Source organism: Mastigoproctus giganteus, chromosome 5 (genome assembly GCF_048544385.1).
Source record: "Mastigoproctus giganteus isolate SK-2022 chromosome 5, ASM4854438v1, whole genome shotgun sequence".
In the NCBI taxonomy this organism is placed as follows: Eukaryota; Metazoa; Arthropoda; class Arachnida; order Uropygi; family Thelyphonidae; genus Mastigoproctus; species Mastigoproctus giganteus.
The window spans coordinates 45,920,373-45,945,050 of record NC_143579.1 but is presented as its reverse complement, the minus strand read 5'-3'; the positions used below and the strand labels follow the sequence as shown (position 1 = coordinate 45,945,050).

Sequence of the window (24,678 nt, the reverse complement as noted above, 5' to 3'; positions counted from 1 at the left end):
CAGGTCTGGAGGCCCCATTTTAGGAAGGATGTAGAGCTGCTGGAATGAGTACAGAGAATGGCAACAAGATTAGTGAATGGAACAAAGGGTTGCTCTTATGAAGGAAGGCTTAAGTTTTGCAAATTACAGTGTCTGGAGACTAGTCACCTGCGAGGTGATCTGATTGAGGTGCATAAGGCCTTGAATGGTTTGAGCAAGCTCAATGCTGCTGGGATTCTTCCTTTTCTGCAGATTAATCATCTGAGTAAACATAAGTTCAAACTGAGGAAAGATAGTTGTAGAATAGATGTGCAGAAATTTGCCTTTAGCCAGCATGTGGTTGATTTTTGGAACAAACTTTCATCTGTCGTTATTATTATTATTATTATTAGCCATATGGTGCAAGGAAGCCTGAGGCTTATGCTACACCAGGCAAAAAAAAAAAAAAAAAAAAAATTCCAGCATTAACCTGAGAGAAAGAGAGAGAGAGAAAGTAAAAGGGAATAACCAAGAAAGCAAGAAAGAGAAGAATGATGATATCCAGCTCAGGACCCTGGGTTTGCCAAGCCCATACTCGCCAGATGTGAGCCCTTGGGGTAGAATAGAAGTGGACAGCTTAAATAAATTCAATGCAGAACCAGACAAACATTTGGAGTGAATGGATAAGTGAAATGGGAAGGATTTTTTTTTTTTTTTTGGCTGATGCTGTATAAGCTTGCTTTCTTGCATCATATGCCTCTACTACTGCTAATGCTAACTTGTGGGATCGATAATACTACCTTGTGAGATCGATAATACCTTGTGAGATCGATACACAAGGTAGTAAATTTAGTTTGCTCTATGTACACAAATAGGCTATCTCCAACATGTACAATGGCGTTTTATAGCCTGGGATTTTAGCCCTAAATTTAAATATATCTACTTCAGTTTCTGCACCATCTTTTTTCTTACATATTGCAGATATATCTCATCATTTGGTTGTTCTGGCATTCAGAATAATTCCTTCTTGCCCACCAAGCAGACCCCAATCATAATGAAAACCATGGTCTGGCTAGTGGCATACATTTTAAATAAATAGCAGTATACTTCTTCATTGGAGAATTGCATTTTATTTAGATTGGCACAACAGGTACAATATTGGGCATAGCCTATTTTTATAGCATTCATAACTTGAGGCTTTAGCCCTATACTTAAACGTATCACCTATTACATAATTTTATTAATAAGTGATCCTTTAAAAGTGCAGACTGGTCCAGACAGCTAGGTGGTGAATGCCACTGGTCGAAATATTAGCATCTAGCCACATGATGCAAGGAAGCCCTAGGCTTTTGCTGCACCAGCAAAAAAAAAATAATAATAATAATAATAAATGAAAAAATAAAATAAACTACCTATGTGACTCCCTCCTGATGTGTCTATCCACCTGACCTTTGAATTTCCCCAAGCCATCAGCCTTAATCATGCATGGAAGTAACATATTCTAATAATTAATAACTCACTGGATAAAAACAAATTTCCTATAATCCAGTCTAAACCTCTTCACCCAAAATTTTTATTTATGTCTCCTAGTTCTGAAATCATTTATAACAAAGAAAATTCCATCCCCCATTCATTTTACCTTCAGTCTTATCCATCTCAATCAAGTCTCCTCTAAGGTGTCTAGTTTTGAAGCTCTGTAGCCCACATATTTGAAGTCTTTCATCATATGGGCTTCCTTATGCCAATTTCAACTAGTGCCTTTGCCCATCTTTGGACCTTTTCAAGAAGAATGTAATTTTATGGGTACATTCTTCATATTTGAACACAGTAGAGCCACTCTCCGATTAACTTAAGGGTTGCATTCCGCAGAACTCTACATAAGTCGGCATTTCCTCCATGTTTGTGCAGCACTCACAACTGTGCTTGTTGAATTGATTGAATCAAAAAAGAAATATTTAACAACATGTAAATAGAATTATTTATTGTATTTATTCAATTTATCTCATGCGCAGGAAAAATTACAAAAGCATGCAATTTAAAAAAATTTCAAAATTATAAAATTACAAAAATAGAGAGGAGACAGGCATAACGTCAGTAAGTTTTACCTCTCAAGCATCATTGCCAGAAGCAACATCTTCGGCTGATAAGTATGCCGCTGCAGAGGTTGAGGGCTGTGGAGATTTAGAAGGGGTCAGCCACTCAACCTTACGAAAGAACATATTAATGGATGACTGGACGGTGGCATTTTTCTTTTCGTTGTAGCAAGCAAGCATATCATTCACTCCTCTGTTAACTTTTAAGAATTGATCGCTGTCAGGATCCATTTCCTCAAACCTCGTCATTGTCAATGTAATTTCACGAAATGCCATTGCCATCTCTCTGGTGATGAAGCATCTCGGCCCCTCATTTGGTTTATCTTGAGCTTCATCAGAATTTTCTTTTCACTATCGCTGCCTGCAAGTCAATAAGTTCTTCGTTAGATAATTCCTTCTGTTTGTCCTCTTTTAACTCCTCCACCTTTGGCAACAACCTCCAACTGAAGTAGCTCTGCAACCTTTACAATCTTATCTGTAACTGCTTCATATGATTCATCTTTTTCAAACCCTTTGAAGCCTTTTAAGTGCCGTGGGCATATTTTCTTCCATGCACCATTTAAACAACTTTTAGTAATTTCTACCCAGGCCTTATTAATGTTTAAGATGTCATGGTAAATATTGTAAGATTTCCAAAAGTCTCTTAACATCAAATTTTTTCTCACCATCTACTGCAGACAATGCCTGAGAAAATATTGTGTGTTTAAATTTGAAATAACACCCTGATCCATAGGCTGGATGAGTGAAATCGTGTTTGGTGGTAGAAATAGACGAGGCTAGTGGGAGTCAGAAGTGTTCAAAGCTGCTAAGTGGATTTTCTTATTTATTGATTTGAAATTATTGTTTTTCTAAAACTTTTGATTTAAATTTAGTAGTATAGCAGTATTTTGTGATTTTCTGATTAATCTCGTGTATTTATTCTTTACTTGGCCTTGTTTTTTTTTTTTTTTTTTTTTTAGTTAGCTGTTGGTGCATCGGCTTCTACGGCCATAATGCACCTCCAAGATTTTTGCAGTACTCTGATCCAAGCCCAAGGCGGGATTTAAACCTGCGACCTTTGGGTTGCCAGGCAGGCACTTTACCCACCCGGCTAGCCCAGTCGGCACTCGGCCTTGTAATTGCATAAAAGGTAAGGGTATCAAATCCACGTGTTACAAGTTGTAGCTCCGCTGAACAAGAAGTTTTTTAGCCAGATTTAGCTTTATTGAAATTATTTTCTATAAGTAGCTTATAGACCTAGTCAGGATCCTTAGTTTATTCTGAATTGAGATAGCAAGATTTGGAAGTTAATTAACATTTACGTGTCCGTAGATTTACTGTTCATAACTTGTCGCCATTGTTATATGACACGATGTTATATCCCAAACTAGATAGCATAAGCTTAGTATAGTATAGTATATAATATAATATTGTCATTTAATCAGTAAAATCTATTAATCTTGTTAAACTTCATTGTCAATTAAATTGTACTTTTAACGATAATAAAATTACAGTAATCTTATAATACTGATAAATCTGACTAAAAATGAATAGCAAGTGCTTAAAAAAATGGTACTCACCTTGTATAAATCTGCAATAAATTTATTGGCAGATGGTGGTTAAATTTAGGTTGGAAGGTGCATTAAAAAGAACTAAGGTGGGGAATAGGGTGAAAATATTTTAAACAAATTTTAAAATGAGCGCAAGGAAGTAGAAATGCAGATCTCCAATCCTTGGTTGTTGTAAAGAGGTTAAAGGACATAAGTGAAAAAAAGACCAGTGATGCCAATAGTCGTTACGAGGAACTTTCGTTGAATAGAACGTCATCAGTTGGCAAATGGGAGAGAAATGAGTGCGTTTTGTATTTAAAGTTGTATCTATACTCTCATGATGCTCTTTTTGACACGTGTAAACTTTAGCTGCGAGAGGTTCCAAGCCGGTGAGAGGTTGAAGGGGAGTTTAGCGATAATAATATTGAGATTGGAATGGTGTTGGTACCATTCAATGGTGAGGGCTTCATACTGAAGGATTCTGTAGCTCGATCTAAGTTTAATAATGGTGATGGCAGAGTCGATAAGGGGGGTGTGGTTGTGGGTTTGAGCGTGGATTGTTAACTCAGTGCAGGATTGACCTGTCCAGAAACTGTTGAAGTGGTAGTATGCACGGGTATTGGAAGTTGTGGAGGAACCGAATTTGGTGGTAGTGCTGCCGATGTAACAGGTGTCGCAGTTTGGTTGGCATTTTATGAGATATATAATATTATTGAGATTGTTGGTGGAATATTTGTGTGTATCTTTATAAGAATTAAATAGAGAACCTAGTTTATTGTGAGTAGAGAAAGTGAGGGAGATATCGGTATCTTTGAATATACGCTGGAATTGTGCTGCGAGTTCACTATGATAAGGGAGAACTATGCGAGTGTTTGTCTGTGTCTGGTGGGGTTATTAATACTGTTTTTAATGGTGAATATTATATGTTGGATGAGTTGAGGGGGGGGGGGAGCTTCTGGCTATGAATTTATCAGTAAGGTATTGAAGTTCATTGTGTAAATTTGTGTAAATCGTTTTGTGAGGAGCTGAATTTGATAGCGTTGTAGATTTGGTTGTGTAGGACAGCTTTTTTGGTACTAAGGGGATGATGTGATGTGAAATGTAGATATTTACCGGTGTGCATATTTCTCCTAAAAATCTTTGTATTTAAATTTGTGCCTGTTGTATAAATAGTAAGATTAAGAAAATTAATCTGGTTGTTCATTCTGATTTCAAGGGTAAGGTTTAGCCTGTTATGTACTGTATTGAATTTCAAAAAGAGATTGTCTATAGTTGATCTGTTGCCTATTATTAGGATATCGTCGGCGTAGCGTGTGTATAATTTAATTTCAGAAGGGAAAGGCTGTAAAATTTGATTTTCAATAGTGGCGAGATAAATTTCAGAAAGGGGGGAGCAGAAATGCCTAAACCCATTGGTAAACCAAATGTTTGTCTATAAATTTTATGATTAAATCTAAAATATCTAGCGTCTAATAAAAGGGTGGTGAGTTCAAGGATGTGGTAAACTGAGAGAGAGGTACGTTTCGTTAAAGTGTCATCAGCTGTTAGAAGTACGCATAATGTTTGTAGGGTGAAAGGAATATGAACATTAGTGTATAGGGATATGACTTCAAAAGAAGCTAATACGTCTCAGTCGGATATGGTGGTGTTACTAAATTTTTGGAAGGCTTCGTTGGTATTATTAATTTTGAATGTAGAGAATCGAGTGAGTGGGGATATAATTTTGACAAGGAAGGTGGATAAATTGGCTAAAGCTGATCTACTAAAAGAAACGACAGGTCTTAGTGGGTGACCAGGTTTGTGTAACTTGGTTATTCCGAACATGTGGGGTAGAATGTTGTTGCGAATACCTATCTGTTGTAATGTAAAGAGGTTTATTTCTTTGTTCTGTCTGAGTTTTCTAAGAATTGTGTCAAGTTTATTTTTGAATTTTGTAATGTTGTGGTTGCTGTCATTTGTATATGTATCTTGGCCGGCTAAAATTAATTTCATTTTTTCTGTGTAGGTGTTCTTGTCCAGGATAATGATTGTGTCTCCTTTGTCAGCTTTTTGGATGATGATATTTGGGTTTTGCTTAATCTTTGTAAATCGGAGAGTTGTTTTTTTATGTTAGGGAGAGATGTGAGTTTAGAATTTATTATCCTGTTAGACTGGTGTATAAGTCGCCACTTATCGGAACGTTGGTCAAGTTTGGACTGAAGTTCGATTATACAATTTTTAATTGGATAGTGTTGTTCTTTAATGGCAAAATTGAAGCCAAATTCTAGCTGGAGAGTTCGGAAGGGGTGAAGGATTTGGAAGAGAGGTTGGCAGTGGAGATTTGTGGGGGGGGGTTTTGGATGTGAGTGTGTTCCATTTATTGGTGTGTTTTTGTGCTATGTATTGGATTGTGGCATTGATATGTATATTGTTGTGGTTAATATATTCATTTCAGGCGTGCGGCGGCATATCTCTTTTGAGAAAGAATTGTAGTTGGTGTATACAGTTGATGTTTTTTGTTAAATATTTTCTTTAGTTCTTCACGTATAATCGCGATGGACGTGCGGTGTATGATATATGGGTATTTTTTACAGATATTTTTGGGAAAAATGCAGGCGAATTTGGGGATAATGTTGTGATACAAGCATTTTTGTAGGAAATGCTATGTGTTTTTTGTTGGAGAAATATTTGATAAGTGCTTTGGAGAGCTGTATTTTCCGATTAGACATGACTAAGAGCATCAGAGATGAGATTAGAAGTATATAAAAGGATATTGACCCAGTGCAGATAAGGTGTTGATTATGACGTTAAAATTATCTTATGTTTGACAATAAGAAAATTATAGTAATCTTATAATACCGTGATAAATCTGACTAAAAATGAATAGCAAGTGCTTAAAAAAACGGTACTCACCTTGTATAAATCTGCAATAAATTTATTGGTAGATGGTGGTTAAATTTAGGTTGGAAGGTGCATTAAAAAGAACTAAGGCGGGAAATAGGGTGAAAATATTTTAAACAGATTTTAAAATGAGCGCAACAAAGTAGAAATGCAGATCTGATCTCCAATCCTTGGTTGTCGTAAAGAGGTTAAAGGACCAGGGTGTGTCTGCCAGGCGCAAAGGTTGATGACGTTGTAGAGCGGATATCATCTTTTAAGGGCACAAATGGTGATATAGTTGTACACGTTGGCACTAATGATATTAAGAGTAGGAAACCGGCAGAATTACTTAACAAGTACAGGCCACTGTTGAAAAAAAGCCATGAATTAGGGTTGAATTTGAAAGTGTCTGCAATTCTGCCCAGACACGATAGGAGGGAGTATATGATGAGAGCCTTGTCGATCAATTAGGCCCTGAAAAGATCGTGCAAGGCTCAAGGGGTAGAATTTTTTCAGCCTTGTCTGTACTTGTTAACAGGAGAGACTGCTTCTACGGGGATGGGATACACTTAAATAGAAAGGGTGCAAGAATATTTGCTGATGCTGTCGAGGCAGTGTTAGGTGGGTCAGAAAACTGCTAGCTTGGGGGGGATACAAGAACTAATAGATTAATGGTAGCCAATGGCAGAGGTGAAAGTGGTTCTTGCACTACTTCTATTAGAATGAGCAGCAGCCTGGAAAACAAGATGCAGGATATTTCAGAGACTGCTGGGAGTCATTGCGGTACAAGTAAACACATGGGTTGTGTTAAGGTTGCTAAGAATAGGAACAGGTGCATGTATACTTGTGTATACACCAATGCTAGGAGTTTAGTAAATAAATTTTAAGAATTTGAGGTATTGCTCAAACTATCAAAGGCAGATATTGTTGGGATATCAGAGACGTGGTGTCACACAGATATAAGGAATGCAGAACTGGAATTTGGGGAGTACAATGTGTAAAGAAAGGATAGACAGGATAGGAAGGGAGGAGGGGTTATGCTATTAGTTAAGAAACACATAAAATCCAAGGAAGTGAAGCCAGTCAACATTGCTGGAGAGTACAGTGTCGAGTCAGTTTGGTGTGACATAAGCATTGGGAGATAGGCCTAATGACTCTGATGAGTATAATAAGAAACTGTACAGGAAAATAGAGTAGGCCAGTAATAAATCAGAGAGTCTTATAATGGGGGATTTTAATTTCCCAGATATTGACTGGAAATTGAGGGTTGGTCACTCACACACTAGTAAGGCTTTTGTGGAGGCAACCAGAGGGAGTAATACTCTTGATCTGATTATCAGTAGTGATTCTTCATGCATTAAGAATCTGCAGATAAAGGAACCACTAGGTGGCAGTGATCACAGTATGCCGAAGTTTGTTTGTTATTTGGTTTTTAGGAGCATTAGCCACTAAGGCCATATTGCTCCGGGGATATGCAGTGGTCATTTCCTGACCTTTCCGCATTCTCCGTATTTGGTGGTGACAGGCTCGAACCCCGGTCTAATCAAGAAGCATGTGCTACACACTGCTGCTCCTTCCCACCTGGCTGCGGAGGTGCCTGTGTGTGTGTGTGTGTGCGTGTGTGTGTGCGTGTGCGCGTGTGTGTGTGTGTGCGTGTGTGTGTGTGCGCGCTGAATTGGGATTTACTCAAAGAGGTAACTACCATCAGGGGTAAAGGGAAGGTTTTTTGCTTTCGTAAAGGCGACTAAGATGGTCTGAGACAGTATTTAAATTCTATACAGTGGGACCAACTGATGATGTTACCAACAGCAAATTCTAAATGGGAAATATTCAAAGAACTTATCTTGGAAGCTACTAGGCTTTACATACCAACTAAGAAATATTGTTCAAGGTTTAGACCTAAATGGATGGCAGAGGAACTAATGAGACATATGGCAGAGAAGAAAAATGCATGGGATACATATAAATTAACATGTGACACAGAAGCCTATGATAGATATAAGCTGGTCTTTATCCAAGTTACAAAGGAGGTTAGGCAGGCGAAGGCAGATTATGAGAAATCTTTGGCGAAGGATGCAAAGAAAAACAGCAAAGATTTCTTTGCTTATGTAAACTCTAGAAGGAAGGGGATGAATCAGATTGGTCCACTTGATATCGATGGTTCAACTGTTGATGATCCTGCTCAGGTAGCTAACAAACTAAATGAATATTTTGCATGGACATTCACACATGACAAGTTATTCAGGGAGGGGAATGCTAGAAGTGTATTCAACTCTGGCAGTAAACTAGATAATCTTCTAATAACTGAGGGTAAAGTGGAGAAGAAATTGTTGAAGATAAATACAAGAAAGGCACCTGGGGTGGATGGGATCTATCCAGTTATATGAAAGGAGGCAGCAAAGGAAGTAAGCAAACCCTTAGCCATAATTATTAGAGCTTCCTTGGACTCAGGGGAGGTACCCATGGACTGGAGTTGTGCAAATGCATCCCCAATTCACAAAGGAGGGTCAAAAGGTAATATGAGTAATTACAGACCTGTTAGTTTAACTTCTGTTCCAGGAAAATTAATGGAAGCACTGGTTAAAGAAGCACTGCAGGATCATCTAGACAAGACTTCAATTATAGCTTGGACACAGCATGGTTTTGTTAAGGGAAAGTCTTGCCTGACCAATTTGATTGGATACTATGATGCAGTCACAAGAGAATTGAATGCAGGGAATAACTTTGGTATTATATATTTAGATCTTAGAAAGGCTTTTGATACTGTTGCATATGGAAGACTGCTGCACAAATTGGAGCATTGTGGCATTGGAGGCAAATTGCTGCTATGGATAAAGGGATGGTTGAGGGGCAGAAGACAGAGAGTTGTAATCAATGGACACTGCTCATCATGGACTAATGTTATTAGTGGAGTATCTCAGGGTTCAGTGTCGGGTCCATTATTATTTTCTGTATTTATAAATGATATTGATGATGTTATATCAAGCTTAATGTCCAAGTTTGCAGACGACACAAAGGTTAGCATTGTTGTTAAGGACACTACTGATGCTATGCTGCTGCAACAGGATCTGGAAACGTTGAGCAGATGGGCTGAGAGGTGGCAAATGAAGTTTAAAATTGACAAATGTAAAGTACTACATATGGGGAAACAGCAACCCCAGAGCAATGTGTCAACTCTCTGAAAAGGTCTGGAGGCCTCATTTCAAGAAGGATATGGAGCTGCTGGAATATGTACAGAAAAGGGCAACAAGATTAATGAATGGAACAAAGGGTTGCTCTTACGAAGAAAGGCTTAAGTTTTGCAAATTACAGTGTCTGGAGAGTAGGCACCGGCGAGGTGATCTGATAGAGGTGTATATGCTCAATGCCGATGGGATTCTTCCTCTTTCTCAGAATAATTACCTGAGAGGGAATAAATTCCGATTGAGGAAAGACAGGTGTAGAATAGATGTGTGCAATTTTTGCCTTTAGCCAGCGGGTAGTTGGTTGGTGGAACAGACTTCCATCACTTGTTGTGGAAGTTGATAGCCTAAATAAATTTAAGGCTCAGCTGGACAGGTATTTCAAAAGAACGGGGGGGGGGGGGGGGGGGGGAATGGAAGTTTTGTTTTTTTGGCTGATGCTGCATAAGCTTGCTTTCTTGCATCATATGCCTCTACTAATGCTAAATATGACTCTCACGTTCAGATTTTTGAGTTCAAGACTAACTGTTTCCTCTGTATACAGATTTACATAAAAAAAAGGATAAACAGCAGCCATTATCAATCCACTGCAGGATGGAAGCCTCCTCAAACAATTCATTTTGAGAGAAACGGATCATAATTTGCCACGCTGGTCAGGTGCAGGTTGTCAGTTCAACCATATTTAGTATTCATGGGCTTGAACCACAGTTTACTCAAAGAGTGTGTGCTACTGCATCCCTGCTCCTGACCACTCAGTTACAAGGACCCTATAGATTTACACAGTCACATTTTATGTTTATAATAATGCCGGTTGCCTGTAGAATGCCACTGCTACAATAAGATTGAAAAAAGTGAAAAAGTAAATGCTTTTTTGTGTTTTGTATTTATTTTGTATTTATACCTGATGTTTTAAATGATTAAATGTTATATAATACAGTTGTATGAGTAAGTCAACAAAATAAAGCGACATGTCACTGTAAAATTGGCTTTTGTTGCTTACATATAACAAATAACCCATGCACATGCATAGTTGATGCTCTGGAACATTTCTCCTACTTGCTGAAGGATGGTTAAATGTGCTACAAGACTGGGCTCCAGTCTCACGTACTTTTGTTAGTGTTTATTCACAGCAAATAAGGCAAGTAATTTATTAAAAAACTTTCTTGTTGCTGGCATACGATTATAAACTTTATTTTTAATGATTAGGTAGACTGTGCTTAGTTTAGATATTGTAGAAAGGTAATGTTCTATCAAAAAAATTAATTTTTGTTTTAATAGAAGATTGACAGTTGTTTCTGTAAGGCAACAGCACAAAGTGCTGTTCTGCTGTAAAAATGGCTCCTATTGCTTACATAGAGTACACAAAAAATTTAAATATACTTTATAAAATATTTAAAATACAATATTTAAAAAAAATTTAAATTGGTATATTTAAATTATTGTAAAATTACATATTGATTTTCTACAGATTTAATCTGTTGATAACTAGGACACAACTGCACCTTGCCTTTAACCTCTTCACATCTGAAGTGAACTCCATTAAAACTGTAAACCATGTTTGTACCCTTTGTGAAAATCAATAAAGATTTGGGGGTAAATAAATCTTTGTTTACTTAATACAATATCAAAAAATATAGGACTGAAAAATATTAGTCCAGGTCTTCCCAAAAATTTACCATGAGCTAATGTTGGTTTTGTCAGAAAACAACAATTGGTTTTCTGTTTCTGAGGTAAAACCCAGAAGAAAAATACACAACATGCTGGCTAATTAACTCAGTATGGAATAGAATACAATGAAGAATATTTTCAGCAAAGCATTAGGAACTTTAACCAAAGGGGCTCACATCTGGTAAATATGGGCTTGGCACACCCAGGGTCCTGAGCGGATATCATCATTCTTTCTCTCTCTCTCTCTCTCTCTCTCTCTCTCTCTCTCTCTCTCTCTCTCTCTCTCTCTCTCTCTCTCTCTCTCTCTCTCTCTCTCACAGAGTTACTCAGAATTTTTTTTTGGCTGGTGCAGTATAAGCCTAAGGCTTCCTTGCACCATATGGCTAATAATAATAACTCCTCCTAATTTCACAGCAGCTGATGAAAGTATACTAATTGCTGTAGTGTTACTGCTAGAGTTCTTATCCAAATTGTATACATTTATTGTTATTCTAAGTCAATTTTGTAATGCTGCTGCTGCTCATTGTGTTATTATTCAATATTACATGCTTACCTTCATTATATACCCTTGACATATAAGGTGATCACTTCCTTTAAGGTGGCTGATATCTTTAGTGAGGTATATTCCCTTTCCTTGACAACTCTTCTCTGGCTTAATTATATATACTTTATATCGCTTTGACTTGTGTTCCTCTTCAAGCTTGCTATAGCTGAAAAATGGAGGTGGAAAAAAATTATATAACATGGTAATGCTGCTATTACATGGTAATTCAACACATAAATACAGATATCCCTTGCTAACCATCACTTTGCTTATTTGCAGTTTCCATGTTTTACTTTCTAGTTTTCCCAACTGTTGTTTTGGTCCTCACAGGTATCACAATGGATGTAATTAACCTCCCATACTAGGTGAAAAAAACCTCAGTCTGAATCCTATCGATGATGCAAGGAATTTTTATGAGCTTTTTTTCACAACGTGGCTGAGTTAGATGGTCTCAGTTGAGGGTTGCAAGGCAAATCAACCACAGAATACATGCAATTTACTGATAAAACATGCTGTTGCCTCAGAGTATAAGGAACCTTGGTACCACACACACACACAGTTCTTTTGCTTATTTTCAGATATTTTTATTTCCCCAATCATTCACAAACTAAACTTTGATTATCCATGAAAAATGCAGTGATTTGATTTGCTAAGGTAAGCATTTTAAACAGCAATACAACTCTTTATATATATATTGGCACCTTCGTAGGCAGGTGGGCAGGAGCAGCAGTATGTAGCACACGCTTCTTGATTAGACTGGGGTTCGAGTCCGTGACCACCGAATATGGAGGATGCAGAAAGGTCGGGGAATGACCACCGCATATCCCTGGAGCAATATGGCCTCAGTTGCTAATGCTCCTAAAAAAAATCAAATAACAACTCTTTATTTTAATGTATATTTTCTTTAAATCCTGTAGTTATTACAGAGTAGCTCAATAACTTCATGTGCTGATACCAATGTTGTATTTAAATGAATGAGTATATGGCAGTATGAAAAGATATCACAATTATTTTATTTATTTTTTTTTTTGAAACAATTATTAGTTGTGTTTGCCCCCACTTGCATCAACAAAATGGCAAAGGTCACCAGTGCCTGAAAAGCAGTGTCTTTTGGTTTGGAGTGAGGAACAAAAGTCAGAAAAACAATTCACAGAAATTATTTTACATGCATTTTATGAAGAACCACACAGAAGAATGCTGTCCCTCTGTGTTATCAGGCAATACTAGGTGGTACATGATGAACAACTGGAGAACTCCCATCAACTGGTGCAATACCATCACTCTGCTTATTGCAGCCTTGAAGTGGTGAAAACCATGTTTAGTCTCCAGAGAAAAGCTCTGGCAACGTCCCCCCAACCACTTCCATTATGCAATATGATCAATGTCTTTTGAGGTTATGGTAAGCATCACAACAAGATCCAACCTTCTTACATTTCAAGGGCACAGCTCAAAAACAGTGTTTCTAGGCTGGCTCCTGGATAGTCTACCCAAACCTTTGCTGTTTGGACACACACACACACATACACACCTAGGAATCCTATCTGTAACCTCTAGAAAGCATCTGGATCAGCTAGTGTGTAATTTTGCTGCCTCTACTCTGGCAGATAGTGACCGAAGGGAGTCCAAGTGGTGTATATGGTGGAAGGGCACTCTTGAAGCCATGTTATGTCAAGGAGCTGGTTTCTCACGACATAAATGCTGTGAAATGTTGTGAAAAACCAGTAATCAATATACAAAATGTGTATATTAATTACTGTCATTAATCAATACTTTGATTGGTGATAGTAATCAAGATGCAATACTGGAAGATCTAAAAAAATTAGGCAGATGAGCCAAGTTATGGCAATTAAAAGTTTTTCATTGAAAATGTACAGTGCTGCATACGAATTGCAGTAACTCCACAATAACATACTAACTGCGTTACCACACAGTTAGTATGTTACGGTAACTCAGGGTAGTGGAAAATGAAAAAGCCCTCTGGAGTAATTGTAAACTCTCTATTTGCCAGTTTCTCACCAAAAAATCAAATCCTTCTGTGTGAACATACACCTTGCTTGCCAGACCTAGCCCTTTGAAGATGGTTTTAAATGGCTTTTCTCTTTCCTAAACTGAAAAGTGTACTTAAGGGAATCCATTTTCAGTCCATTGAAGATATTCAGAAAAATACAACCAAAGTGTTAACAGAGCTTACAGAAGACGACTTCCATAAATGTTTCTGTAATTGGAAGAAATGTATGGAACAGTGTGTATGCAAGCCCAAGGCAATTATTTTGAAGGGGTAAGATACTTAAGGTATAAAATATTTCATTACATTTATTTTATTGTAACAGTCTTGTCATTTAATAGCCACACCTCATATATTATACATTACACAGCACTGAAATCAGAAGTAATGTTTTGGAAAACACTTATGAAAGTGCAGAAAGCCATTTAAAACCATCTTTTCTCCTCTGAATCATGCACATTTAATAGACAAAAAATGTGTAAAATATAACTCAATCTAAAAAAAAAAAGAACAAAAATTAAGGTAAGAATGAATCACCAGGGTCCCTGAGTTTTTTGGACTTTCATAGCTCTAAAGTTAAGTCACATCTAAAAAAGAAACTGTACAACCATACTCACTCTGAAGGTAAGCACCAGGTTGAAGGATAGAAACTATAATCTACTGGGAAACGCAAGCTCATCCGATTTAGATTTCTAGCCAGAAGGTCCTTTCGCCACACTTCATTCATACCAGGAAAATGATTAATCTTCTGTAAAATAAAGAAACAGCATCCTTATTAATAAATATTCTTATCAATATATGTAATATTAGCATTAGCATTAATAGAGCCATTTGATGCAAGAAAGCAAAGTTATGCAGCATCAGCCGGGGGGGGACACTCCCATTTCCCCCCTCCGTTCATTCGAAATACCTGTCTAGCTGAGCCTTAAATTTATTTAGGCTATCAACTTCCACAACAAGGGATGGAAGTCTTTTCCACCAACCAACTACCTGCTAGCTAACGGCAAATATTCCGCACATCTATCCTACATCTGTCTTTCCTCAATTTGAATTTATGCCCTCTCAGGTGATTATTCTGAGCAAGAGGAAGAATCCCCTCGGCATTGAGCATGCTTAAACCATTCAAACCTTTATACATCTCTATCAGATCACCTCGCCAGTGCCTAGTCGCCAGACACTGTAATTTGCAAAACTTAAGCCTTTCTTCGTAAGAGAAACCCTTTGTTCCATTCACTAATCTTGTTGCCCTTCTCTGTACATGTTCCAGCAGCTCTATATATTTCTTGAAATGAGGCCTCCAGACCTGTGTACAGTACTTAAGGTGTGGCTTGGCCATTGCCTTATACAAGGGAATAATCACTTCCTTATCCCTGCTAGAAAAATTCCTGTATATCATTGACAAGACACCATGAGTTACTCTTGCAGCCCGTCTGCACTGCTCAGAAAACTTCATATCTGCCTGCACAATTACCCCCAGGTCCTTTTCATTCTCTACCACTGTCAGTGTAGTACCACAGAGTTGATACGTTACTTTGGGGTTACTGTTTCCCATATGTAGTACTTTACATTTGTCTATGTTAAACTTCATTTGCCACCTCTCAGCCCATCTGCTCAACCTTTCCAGATCCTGTTGCAGCAGCATAGCGTCAGTAGTGTCCTTAACAACAATGCTAACCTTTGTGTCGTCTGGAAACTTGGACATTAAGCTTGATATAACATCATCAATATCATTTATAAATACAGAAAACCACAATGGACTCAACACTGAACCCTGAGGGACTCCACTAATAACATTAGCCCACAATGAGCAGTGTCAGTTCATTACAACTCTTTGTCTTCTACCCCTCAACCATCCCTTTATCCATAGCAGCAATTTGCCTCCAATGCCACACTGCTCCAATTTGTGCAGCAGTCTTCCATGTGCAACAGTATCAAAAACCGTTCTAAGATCCAAATATTAGATCCAAATATCCAAATATCAAATATCCCTGCATCCAGTTCTTTTGTGACTGCATCATAGTATCCAATCAAATTGGTCAAGCAAGACTTTCCCTTAACAAAACCATGCTGTGTCCGAGCTATAACTGAATTCTTGTCTAGATGATCCTGCAGTTCTTTTTTAACCAGTGTCTCCATTAATTTTCCTGGAACAGAAGTTAAACTCACAGGTCTACAATTACTTGTGTCAGCCTTTGACCCTCCTTTGTGAATTGGGGGAACAATTTGCACATCTCCAGTCTATGGGTACCTCCCCTGAGTCCAAAGAAGCTCTCATAATTATGGCTAAGGGTTTGCTTACTTCCTTTGCTCCCTCCTTTTATATAACTGGATAGATCCCATCCACCCCGGGTGCCTTTTTTAAGTTTATCCTCAATTTTTTCCTCCACTTTCCTCTCAGTTATTAAAAAATCATCTTGTTCACTGCCAGAGTTTACTCCACCTCTGGCATTCCCCTTCCTGAATAACTCCTCATGTGTGAATGTAGATGCAAAATACTTGTTTAGTTTGTTAGCCACCTGAGCAGGATCATCAACTGTTGAACTGTCAATATCCAGTCGACCAATCTGATTCCTCCTTTTCCTTCTAGAGTTTACCTAGGTAAAGAACTCTTTTCTGTTTTTCTTTGCATCCTTTGCCAAGGATTTCTCATAATCTGCCTTTGCCTGCCTAATCTGCTTTGTGATTTGGTTAGAGACCAGCTTATATCTATCATAGGCTTCCATGTCACCCATTAATTTATATGTATCCCATGCATTTTTCTTCTCTGCCATATGTCTCATTAGTTCATTTGACATCCATTTAGGCCTAAACCTTGAACAATATTTCTTAGTTGGTATGTAAAGCCTAGTAGTTTCCAAGATGAATTCTTAGAATGCTTCCCATTTTGAATTTCCTTTCCCACTTCAGCACACTGTGATCACTGCCACCTAGTCGCTCCTGTATCTGCAGATTCTTAATGCATGAAGAATCACTACCAATAATCAGATCAAGAGTATTACTCCCTCTGGTTGCCTCCTGAACATGCTGATGTAAAAAACAATCATCCAATAAATCCACAAAAGCCTTGCTAGTGTGCGCGTGACCAACCCACAAATTCCAGTCAATATCTGGGAAATTAAAATCCCTCATTATAAGACTCTCTAATTTACTGGCCCACTATTTCCCTGTACAGTTTCTTATTATACTCATCAGAGTCATTAGGCCTATAGCACACTCCTACTCTCAATTTTGATCTCCCAATACTTATGTCACACCAAACTGACTCGACACTGCACTGTCCAGCGATGTCGACTGGCTTCACTTCCTTGGATTTTATGTGTTTCTTAACTAATAGCATAACCCCTCCTTCCTTCCTATTACTGTCTATCCTTTCTTTACACATTTTACTCCCCAAATTCCAGTTCTGCATTCCTTATATCTGTGTGATACCACATCTCTAATATCCCAACAATATCTGCCTTAGATGTTTTGAACAAGACCTCAAATTCATAAAATTTATTTACCAAACTGCTAGCATTGATGTACAAGCAAGTATACATGCACCTGTTCCTATTCTTAGGTACCTTAACACAACCCATGTGTTTACTTGTTCTGCAATGACTATCAGCAGTCTCTGAAATACCCTGCATCTTGTTTTCCAGGTTGCTGCTCATTCCAATAGAAGCAGTGCAAAAATCATTTTCACCTCTGCCAGTGGCTACTGTTAACCTATTAGTCCTTGTATCCCCCAAGCTATCAGTTTTCTGACCCACCTAACACTGCCTTGATAGCATCAGCAAATATTCTTGCACCCTTTCTATTTAAGTGTATCCCATCCCCGTAGAAGCAGTCTCTCCTGTTAACAAGTACAGACAAGGCTGAAAAAATTCTACCCCTTGAGCCTTGCACGATCTTTTCAGGGCCTAATTGATCGACAAGGCTCTCATCATATACTCCCTCCTATTGTGTCTGGGCAGAATTTCAGACATTTTCAAATTCAACCCTAATCCATGGCTTTTTTTCAACAGTGACCTGTACTTGTTAAGTAATTCCGTCAGTCTCCTACTCTTAATATCATTACTGCCAACGTCTACAACTATATCACCTTTTGTGCCCTTAAAAGATGATAACCTCTCTACAACGTCATCAACCTTTCCCCCTGGCAGACATACCCTGGTCCTGTTCCAACTATCCTTTATACATACCATGTTCCCCATTTCCCTGACAATAGAGTCACTAACAACTACTAGTTCCTGTGGGATCAGCACATTCTGCCTTGGGGGTTGCGACTGTGTTGCGTGATGATCAAGTGCAAGCTCTGGTATTGATGTGCTGAGAGCTTAATGGGCCGCTCAATTTAGACCCTTCGAGGGCATCCACTCTATTCTTCAAGCTCTCATATAGGCCGATAAAAACGCTGAGTTGTCGCCTCATTTCCTCACACTCCTTACATCGCGCGGACACAAAGACATCCCCCTTTGCAATATCATGTCCCATACCTGATTGCTCCACAAACATCAAGCAAGCAAGCAGTGCATTTTAAAAGGCTGTGATTCAGAGGGCAACTGCTCCCTTCAGTTCTCCCCTGAGCCACAGCACTCCATTTAGCTTGAGCCTTTTGCTTTGCTGCTCTGATCTGAGTCATGATTCCGATTGAATTTGAATAAAATTTCAATTTCAGTACAAAATTACAACCCTAAATGTGTATCCCAACACAGTTATAACACTATATATCTATATATATTTTTCAGCATCAAGTATTATCTACGAGTTCCATTTATATAACTTCCGTATCAAGTTATGTATTAATTAATTATGTTACGTTTGTAAAATCTAAGTTGTTATATGTATTTAGTTAAAAAGTACAATTTAATTCATAATGAAGTTTAACAAGATTAATAGATTTTACTGATTAATTGACAATATTATATAATATATTATACTATACTAAGCTAATGCTGTCTAGTTCGGGATATAACATTGTATCGTATAACAATGGCGGCAAGTTACGAACGGTAAATCTACGGACACTTAAGTATTAATGCTGTTCTTCCAAATTAGTATTCATAAACATGAGTTTTCATGGTAGAGCTGTTTCTTAATCCCTAAATCATACCAATGGATGCCATTTGCAGTGATTCTTAGCCTGTGGAATGTCAGAAATGACAGCAAATTATGTATCTCAGTCTTTAGATCAGATGGTTGAGTGTGTAAATAATAGAGAATGCTTGTGGAATGTCATATACTACAGTGTACTGTGACCACAATACACTGTAGTATTGGAGAAGGTGGATTGATGGTGTGGAAACTGACTTTGATAGTTCAAATGAAAACCACTGGTTGTAGTGTCAGAAAAAAAATGAAAAGTTGTACAATACGCTGACAACTTGGACAACTATATGGTGCCCCACCCTGGCAGTTCTATTACATCATACCTCAATATTCCAGCAAGATAACATTCAATCCCTTACAGTGAGCAATATAAAAACCTGGTTTAAGGAAAACTTGTAACAACTTGCCTGGCCAGCCCAAAGCCCAGAACTGAATCTAGTTGGATGCCATTGAGATGAACTGAAATGTCAGCACAATAAATATGTCCCTCTTCTGCAGCTGAATTTCACTGAAGGATGAATGGACACAACTTCCTGGTCCAAGGAACTCGTGAAGTGTTCCACAGCAGGTTAATGCTGTGGAACACCTCATCGTTTGTTTGTTTGTTGTTTGTTTTTAGGAGCATTAGCAACTAAGGCCATATTGCTCCGGGGATATGCGGTGGTCATTCCCTGACCTTTCTGCATCTTCCGTATTTGGTGGTCATGGGCTCGAACCCCTGTCTAATCAAGAAGCGTGTGCTACGCACTGCTGCTCATGCCCACCTGGCTATGGAGCTGACTCCATAGCTAGGTGGGCAGGAGCAGTGAAAAGTGAACTGTTGATGAAAACTGGGGTGCAAATTTTAAGTCTCACCCAGGGCGCATAAAACCCTTGCACCGACTCTGGTCATGCCATCCATATTCTGGGATGCAGATTAAGTGATCAAGGTTGATTTTCTGAAATGAGGTGCTACTCATTGCCAATTTTTTATTTAACCTACTGAGACATTTCTGCAAGGAACTTGCATCAAGACAATGCAAAAGCACACATGTTGTTGTTGTAGGGTTTTAGGAGCATTTGGGACTCAAGCAACACTGCTTGACTGTGAGTTTGAGATATTACAGCATCTACCTTACACACCAGATTTGGCTCCATTGGACTATTTCCATTTCCAAATTTCAAAAATGACTTGAAAGGACAGAAATTTGATAGTGACAATGCTTGGGATGGATGCAGTCAAAAATGGTTTGCTCCAAAATCTTCTGAATTTTATTTGAGCAGGGTACAAATTCTAGTGGATCCAGGGGAGTTCCCTAGGGAATATGGCGCTCGGGTGCAAATCGAAATTTGGCATCCCCCTTTAACATTTTCTTCATATGTGTATATAAGTTTTAGATTTTCAGGCATCTCTTGAACATTGCTGCCTGGGTGCAGTGCACCCCTCCCAATTGTTTGTTATGGAGCCTCAGTTTGGTGTACAAAGTCCACCCTGGAAAAGAACAAGTGTAAACTTGATTCAATACAGAGATTCCAGAGCATGCTGCACTGTCAGCACCCCTGCCTTACAGGTTACCACTGGATGCTTGCCGCTCTATCTTGAGGTGATTAAAAGGGCCTTTACCATCGATTAAAGAAGGAAATTCCGACGCCATATTTGTTAAATCTTCAACTGAACCTTACCAATGACCTGAAACAAGAAAGAAAACGTATTTTCAAACACCTTCGAGGACTTTGGCAGCATTCATGGGAAACCACACCAAAAAGAGAAATTACCAGAGGATTCCTCCCATCCATTGACATGACTTTCCCAAAGTCCCCTTCCTGGTTTTTGCCTGGTCTGCAAGTTACATTCCTGATCACAGGACATGGACCCTTTCAACAGAAATTGACAGTAATGGGAATTGAAAGAAATCTGTTTTGCCACTGTGGCGAAGAGGAGTTGTGGAAGCACCTCGTGTATGAGTGCCCTGCTTATGATGATTGTAGGCTCAAATTTTTTACTGAAATCCAGGGAAACCCTCGCAACCGGGAAACATACCTGCTTCGGGATGAAACAACATACAAAGCCCCAACAAGTTATGTGCAAGCTGCCTTTATCATCAGACGCGCAAAGCTTGCTAAACTTAGAGTTGTTCAGAACAATGACCTTCAAGGGCAAACACAAACTGGGGCTATTATCCGTGTCGGGAATCTTCTTAATCCTCTGACTGGCTATGGAAAGCATATGGCTAGCACAACTTCTCGGTATGTGACTGCATAGGTTTTATGGACACCATTAACATTGTGAAACGGTAATCTTTTCACCCTTAATTCGCGCTTTCTAATTACCTAAATTTCCTCAAGGCGAGAACAATGCATACACTGTTGTCTCGCCTAACCCGTTCGTTACATGGAAATTTTCTTCATTCAACAGAAACTATTTAAATGTAATTACCAAGGGGAATCAAAAAAATTCGCTATAAAGAAGTTCGTTAAACAGAGGTCCTACTGTAATTAAATCAAAAATGAAGCAATTTTAAAATACATAACCGATTGATTGCGCCATTAAAATGCTGGGGATGGAGCCCCGCTCGTCCCACCTTTCAGCTCTGGATATTCAATAACTGCATTCAGGATTTCATTTGTAAAATAAATGATCGTCTCAACAATGGGCTCGCAAATTTTCAATAAATAATAACAATGGGCTCTCACGAGCCCACTATAGCTCACCACTGCTTAAGGGTATCTATGAAAAATAAATGGGTTTTCCAGCGTTCTCCTATCAACCTCCCCTCGTATATAATGCGCAAACAATAAATGCAAATTACTGTAATTTTTCTCTCATTCGTAGGCTTCGCTTTCGTATGTAGATAGAACGTTTAGAATCGATTATCGGAAAAATCGACTATCCGAAATACCCTCCGTCCGAGTCATTTCGAATAATCGGGATTCTATTGTGCTTCCTTGTAAAATTCATGCATCAATTATATTCGGGGGATGGAAATAGAGGGTGATTTCCACTACAATAACATAAAATTGCAGGTAGGGGTTATACTTAAACGTAGAAATGAAATTCGGGAAAACCTGGAGTGCACAACTGCGTCAGGTAAATAAACAATCACGAGGAACGTTCTGCTTCCTAAAAAATCAACGCCAGGAATCGGCATTAAAGCATGCTGATTATTATTATTATTATTAGCCATATGGTGCGAGAAAGCCTGAGGCTTATGCTGCACCAGGCAAAAAAACAAAATCCCGAGAGAGAAGTAGAAGGGAATCATCAAGAAAAAGAAGAATTATGATATCCTGCTCAGGACCCTGGGTGTGCCAAGCTCATACTCACCAGATGTCAGCCCCTGGGGTTAAATTATCAGAGTTAATTGCAAACTAAACTGATTAAAAACAGCCCAAGTACGTAGCCCAATAATCGTCATAAATTTGTCTGGACTACTACTACTTTCAGCACGCCAAAAAAAAAAAAAAAAAAAAAACATTAACGAAGAGTGATACGTATACCCGAACAATAGGTGACTAGCAATAACTGATAAGTGAGCAGCACCCCTAGTTCCAAAATCCGTTTTACGGTTATATCTCTGTACAATTTTTAATCTTACAATTAACTTGGCAAGCAGCAAGCGTAAGGAACTCAGTTTATCTCTCTCAAAAAAAAAAAAAAAAAAAAAAAAAAAAAGGAGGAGGAAAAGAAATATTAAAATAAAAATCTTTTCAGGAAAATAGAATCTTGACTAAGGTAATATTTATGAAAAAGTAATTGATATAAACTATTTTAAAAAAATAATTGGACATTCTCGAAACGACATAGACAATTTTAAAGTTTGTGAGTGAATTATAAAGTGGTTTCGACAAAGTTCTTCTTCCGAAATTTTAATTCTAACTGATAAATTGAACTTTGTTCCAATGCTTAGATTACAGTACCTGGTTTTAAATCCTTAAGCATTTTTAATCACCTCAATTTTGACATATCAAAACGAAAAGTACGGAGCTTTTCTTGAATGGGAAATTAATATTTTAAATTGTAATCAGAGGCGGAGTGGGTCAAAAATTCTTAACGGGGAAAACAAGTAGAATGTATCGGAGCTCAGAGTGTAATATTGAAAATCACACTGGCCTCCATCTTCCATGGTTTTCCACAATTATCACCTTTTAATCAGTTTATTTCTATACTAAACTAAGAGTTGGCAAACGGTCAATCGCGAAGCATATTTGATCAATTACGTTTTTCTATCAACATTAAATACTGTACATCTTAACTTTTTGTTTGTAAAAAGTAATACAGTTGACAAAACGCAGTTAGTTGTTGTTATGGGGGTTTAATGGTGCATAAGTTGCTATGGCTATAAAGCGCCTAAAAACGCAGTTAGAGTATTTACACTTGCAAAAAAAATTGTGATCGATTATAGTACATATGGTAAGAAACGTTGCCGACCCCTGAAAACTATACGTATACTGTTAAACAGAAATATCATAAAGCTTTAGTTCCTGAGCATACTGTTAAGAAACTGCTCGCTCTTCATACGATTTCGATGAACGCTGTTATGCAAGACATATTGACATATGGATGGAATTACATGTATATGGCCGCTTTTGAATAAAATACACGATCATTTTAAATGACCGTGTATTTTATTCACGAAGTTGTTCCTGAAAATAGGAACAACTTTGAGTAAAAGATGATAGAAACGCGAAACTTACAAGTAACATTCTTCATTCTGTGCATGATGCACCATCTATCAACAACCTGTAAAACTACAAAGGCACATGTTGTCGTATGGTTTTAGGAGTATCAGCGACTAAGGCCATATTATTCCGGACATACTGCCTCTAAATTGCGTATGTTTCGAGGTCGATTTTCTGTTTGCTGGACGAAAAACCCGAATTTCCTGGAGAAAAGCCTTGTCTGAGATTGCGTAACTGGGCCAAGTTGTGAAAAGGTCCATAAAAATTCCTCACGTCATCAATGGGACTCAGATCTTTTCCACTCGGTGTGGGAAGGCCGGCGATTCTACCAAATGTACTACCCACGAGGGCCAAAAGCACATGTCCAGTGTAACCAGTAAATGAATGCAATGTTGAACATACTGGAGCGCCTGTTCGTGGTGGAACATACCTCAAAACAGAGTCGTCTGAAACTATTCGATGTGATTTGTAGGCAACTTAAATGTCGTAAAGTACCATAAAAATCTAATTAATGGATACTGCTCACCACTAATGTTATTAGTGGAGTCCCTCAGGGTTCAGTGTTGGGTCCATTGCTGTTTTCTGTATTTATAAATAATATTGATGATGGTATATCAAGCTTAATGTCCAAGTTTGCAGACGATACAAAGGTAGGCAGGGTTGTTAAGGACGCTACTGACACTATGCTGCTGCAACAGGATCTGGAAAGGTTGAGCAGATGGGCTGAGAGGTGGCAAATGAAGTTTAACATTGACAAATGTAAAGTACTACATATGGGAAACAGCAACCCCAGAGCAACGTATCAACTCTGTGGTACTACACTGACAGTGGTAGAGAATGAAAAGGACCTGGGGGTAATTGTGCAGGCAGATATGAAGTTCTCTGAGCAGTGCAGACGGGCTGCAAGAGTAGCTCATGGAGTATTGTCAATGATATACAGGAATTTTTCCAGCAGGGATAAGGAGGTGATTATTCCCTTGTATAAGGCAATGGTCAGGCGGTATCTTGAGTACTGTATACAGGTCTGGAGGCCTCATTTTAAGAAGGATGTAGAGCTGCTGGAACGAATACAGAGAAGGGCAACAAGGTC

At 38.3% G+C, this 24,678-nt stretch overlaps 1 protein-coding gene across 1 annotated transcript in view; it reads right to left on the bottom strand.

Annotated features, from left to right (window-relative positions):
- LOC150085358 (tubulin polyglutamylase ttll6-like) overlaps positions 1-23,661 on the bottom strand; it is a 96,976-nt gene extending 73,315 nt beyond the window's left edge. Inside the window, exons 1-3 of the mRNA XM_090374540.1 lie at positions 23,604-23,661; positions 14,456-14,586; positions 11,843-11,999 (exon numbers count right to left, since the gene is read on the bottom strand). Of these exons, the coding sequence (XP_090230666.1) occupies positions 11,843-11,999; positions 14,456-14,586; positions 23,604-23,612 (297 nt within the window). The 5' untranslated portion in view covers positions 23,613-23,661. The remainder of the gene's footprint in view (positions 1-11,842; positions 12,000-14,455; positions 14,587-23,603) is intronic.
- Between the last annotated feature and the right edge of the window lie 1,017 nt (positions 23,662-24,678).